Source organism: Plectropomus leopardus, unplaced genomic scaffold, assembly GCF_008729295.1.
Source record: "Plectropomus leopardus isolate mb unplaced genomic scaffold, YSFRI_Pleo_2.0 unplaced_scaffold92733, whole genome shotgun sequence".
NCBI classification, from domain to species: domain Eukaryota; kingdom Metazoa; phylum Chordata; class Actinopteri; order Perciformes; family Serranidae; genus Plectropomus; species Plectropomus leopardus.
In genome coordinates, this window is record NW_024702265.1 from 1 (window position 1) to 855 (window position 855).

The 855-nt window shown below is 56.7% G+C and overlaps 1 protein-coding gene across 1 annotated transcript; it reads left to right on the forward strand.

Moving 5' to 3' along the window:
• Positions 1-3: 3 nt before the first annotated feature.
• Positions 4-850, forward strand: srp54 (signal recognition particle 54; the record flags this gene model as incomplete). Its single annotated transcript, XM_042483413.1, has 4 exons — positions 4-145; positions 219-369; positions 466-614; positions 697-850. Coding segments are annotated over 4 exons (596 nt in total), but the record flags the coding sequence as incomplete, so codon positions are not given.
• Positions 851-855: the final 5 nt, after the last annotated feature.

Genomic DNA, 855 nt, shown 5'->3' on the forward strand with positions numbered 1-855 from the left:
TCACCTACAGTCACCTGATCTCACCTACAGTCACCTACAGACACCAGACCTCACCGGAATTGAGTTACTGTTTCTGTCGTCTTTCAGGTGCATTTGACCAGCTGAAGCAGAACGCCACTAAAGCCAGGATCCCGTTTTACGGCAGGTGAGTTTGACAGCTGTGCCCTGTGCTGCCTGCTGACCTTTGACCCCATGTCACGCCCGTGCGTTGTGTTCAGTTACACAGAGATGGACCCCGTGGTGATCGCCGCCGAGGGCGTAGAGAAGTTCAGAGCCGAGAACTTTGAGATCATCATCGTGGACACGAGTGGACGCCACAAACAGGAGGATTCGCTGTTCGAGGAGATGCTGCAGGTCTCCAACGCCGTGGTGAGTCCCTGAACGCCCGGGTGACCGGCCTGAGGTTGACGTGACCCCGCCGAGGGGCACCGAAGTGACCCTGTGTCTCTGCCCATGTTTCCATAGCAACCAGACAACATCGTGTATGTGATGGACGCGTCCATCGGTCAGGCCTGCGAGTCCCAGGCCAAGGCTTTCAAAGACAAAGTGGACGTGGCGTCCGTGATCGTCACCAAGCTGGATGGGCACGCCAAAGGAGGAGGAGCTCTGAGCGCGTAAGACCCAATGATGTCACTGCTGGCGTGATGTCACAGTGACGCATTTCCAGCTGACGCTCTTCTTCCTCTGCTGTTTCAGCGTGGCGGCCACCAGGAGCCCCATCATCTTCATCGGAACCGGAGAACACATCGACGACTTTGAGCCCTTCAAGACCCAACCCTTCATCAGCAAACTGCTGGGTGAGACGGACACACAGAGGGACACACAGAGGGACACACACACAGTGGGACACACACA